General features: G+C 45.3%; 1 protein-coding gene across 1 annotated transcript in view; it reads left to right on the top strand.

Moving 5' to 3' along the window:
* tnikb (TRAF2 and NCK interacting kinase b) overlaps positions 1–2,307 on the top strand; it is a 33,962-nt gene that overhangs the window by 13,767 nt on the left and 17,888 nt on the right. Inside the window, exon 8 of the mRNA XM_034862811.1 lies at positions 1,323–1,536. Within this exon, the coding sequence (XP_034718702.1) occupies positions 1,323–1,536 (214 nt within the window). The remainder of the gene's footprint in view (positions 1–1,322; positions 1,537–2,307) is intronic.

Consider the following 2,307-nt stretch of genomic DNA (forward strand, 5'->3'; position numbering starts at 1 on the left):
TATATAGACCTTAGTGGTCCCTAATACTGTATCTGAAGTCTCTTTATATAGACCTTAGTGGTCCCTAATACTGTATAAATATCTCCGTAAACAATAAGATTAGTTATGATGTCACACATCCGGCTCATTGAGTGCACAAACCGGTCAAGGGTGGATGGATGGATGGATGGATGGATGATGGAGGGATGGATGATGAAAGGATGGATGGATGATGGAGGGATGGATGGATGGATGATTAAAGGATGGATGGATGGATGGATGCTGGAAATCCAACATGTGGATAAACTCACGCTTAATCACAGAAATAACAACTCATTCATGAAGCACAGCTTTACATACTAAATGGAAAGAAACACCTCGTCGCATGCTGTGAGTGACTGTGTGTGTGTGTGTGTGTGTGTGTGTGTGTGTGTGTGTGTGTGTGTGTGTGTGTGTGTGTGTGTGTGTGTGTGTGTGTGTGATCTTGTGGCTTTTCTTTCTCTTAATTCGGTTTTCTTGTCTGTGTTGAGTCATAGTGTCTGTCGGGAGTCTCTGCTGACACATGGTCTGTTATTTGGGTCTTAATAGCCTCTCTCCGACCGAGGAGTTACAGGAACCTAGAGGAACGTAGAGTCCACTTCTACACACTTCTACACACTTCTACACACTTCTACACACTACTCTTCCCCCAAAACTGGCCTAGTGGCCCTAGGAACCGGCCTTTTGTTACCATAACAACGCCATCTGACCACGTGGAGTGGGAACAGAGCTGATCGAGTTGCAGGACCTGTCGCCAGAGCAACTTAATCATCTCCAACTTGGTCCGGTCGGAGCACGAGAAATGAAGGCTTTCCGAGGGGGCGGGACAAACGGTTGTCTGTCAAACTCCCTCTGCACGCTATAGGACAGCGCTACAACCAATCAGAGCCACGCACAACACATGTTCCTTTTTTAGGAAGGACTTCAGAGCTTAACTCCGAGTCTCCAGAGCCGATGGGCCAGGCCGCTGTTCTCCAGCAGCGGCGGCGGCGGCGGCCATCTTCTTTGTTTTCAGGTAGCAGGGAATTCACGTAGAACCGTCACAACTGTGTATGTTAAGCCCCGCCCCCCCGGCTCTATACACGATGTGATTGGCCCGACCAGAGTTTGGTTTTTCCAGCTCGCGAGCCAACGGAGAGTTCCTAAACCGACCCTGGCTGCAGATTACACCTGTGCGTCTAGATTTCCAAGCTACCAAAGAGGAGCTTTCATTAATTTAACCCTCAGCACGCTCCGATATCGCTCTCGATTTAAACAACATGTTACCGTCATTTTTAATCAGTTACGTACTAAATCCTACTGAGCGGCCCAGATGTTGTCCGGTCCGGTGGGATCCAGTCTGTGTCCGAGGGTCCGATACGAAGACAGGTGGTGGGTTCTGATGCAGACTGCTCTGCTGTGTGTCCCCCAGGTTCCTCAGAGGACCACCTCCATCTCTCCCGCTCTGGTCAGGAAGCACTCTCCCGGAAATGGGCCGGGCCTGGGGCCTCGGGCCGGAGCCCACCTCATACGGGCCAGGTACACACAGTACACAGCATCCAAGTACACGTAAAGTACTCAAATGGCTCATTATGCACCATGAGCACATTTGAGAAGAAGTAGATTTCTGGATTTTTTTTTTCAGTGGTTGATGCATTAAAACGTGTTGTCTTCCTGTAACAAAAAATGGAAAATCAACACTTTTGTTGACACTTTTTATTGATGTTTTTAACTTTTTCTAACGTTTTTGTCCCTTTTTTTTAACGTTTATCACTTTTTTGACATTTAACACTAGGTAAAACTAACGTATTAACTTTAGTTTTACAGATATTTTGGGAATTTATGGTCAATAAACCTCATTTATCGGAAATTATACCTAATGTTTGAGTTAGAAAAGCAGAAATTAGGAATTATTGAGACTAAAATTAAAGGAATGGATGTTGATGATAATCACAGACTGGAATATGTCAACTTTTACTCAATACTATTTCAAAAACACTTCAATTTGTTTTACAATGCTATAAAATTGAATAAGACGCCCCAAAATTAATGAAAGTAGAGATTTGTACTTGGCAAAGAGCGTTGGGTGGAATCAATCATGTTATTTTGGGGAATTAAAAAGAGCATTGATATAGGACAACATGGGGACAACATGAGGACAACATGAGGACAACATGAAGACAACATGGGGGCAACATGGGGGCAACATGGGGCAACATGGGGACAACATGGGGACAACATGAGGACAACATGAGGGCAACATGGGGACAACATGAGGGCAACATGGGGACAACATGGGGACAACATGAG

The sequence above is a fragment of the Etheostoma cragini genome, chromosome 22, assembly GCF_013103735.1.
Source record: "Etheostoma cragini isolate CJK2018 chromosome 22, CSU_Ecrag_1.0, whole genome shotgun sequence".
NCBI lineage: Eukaryota > Metazoa > Chordata > Actinopteri > Perciformes > Percidae > Etheostoma > Etheostoma cragini.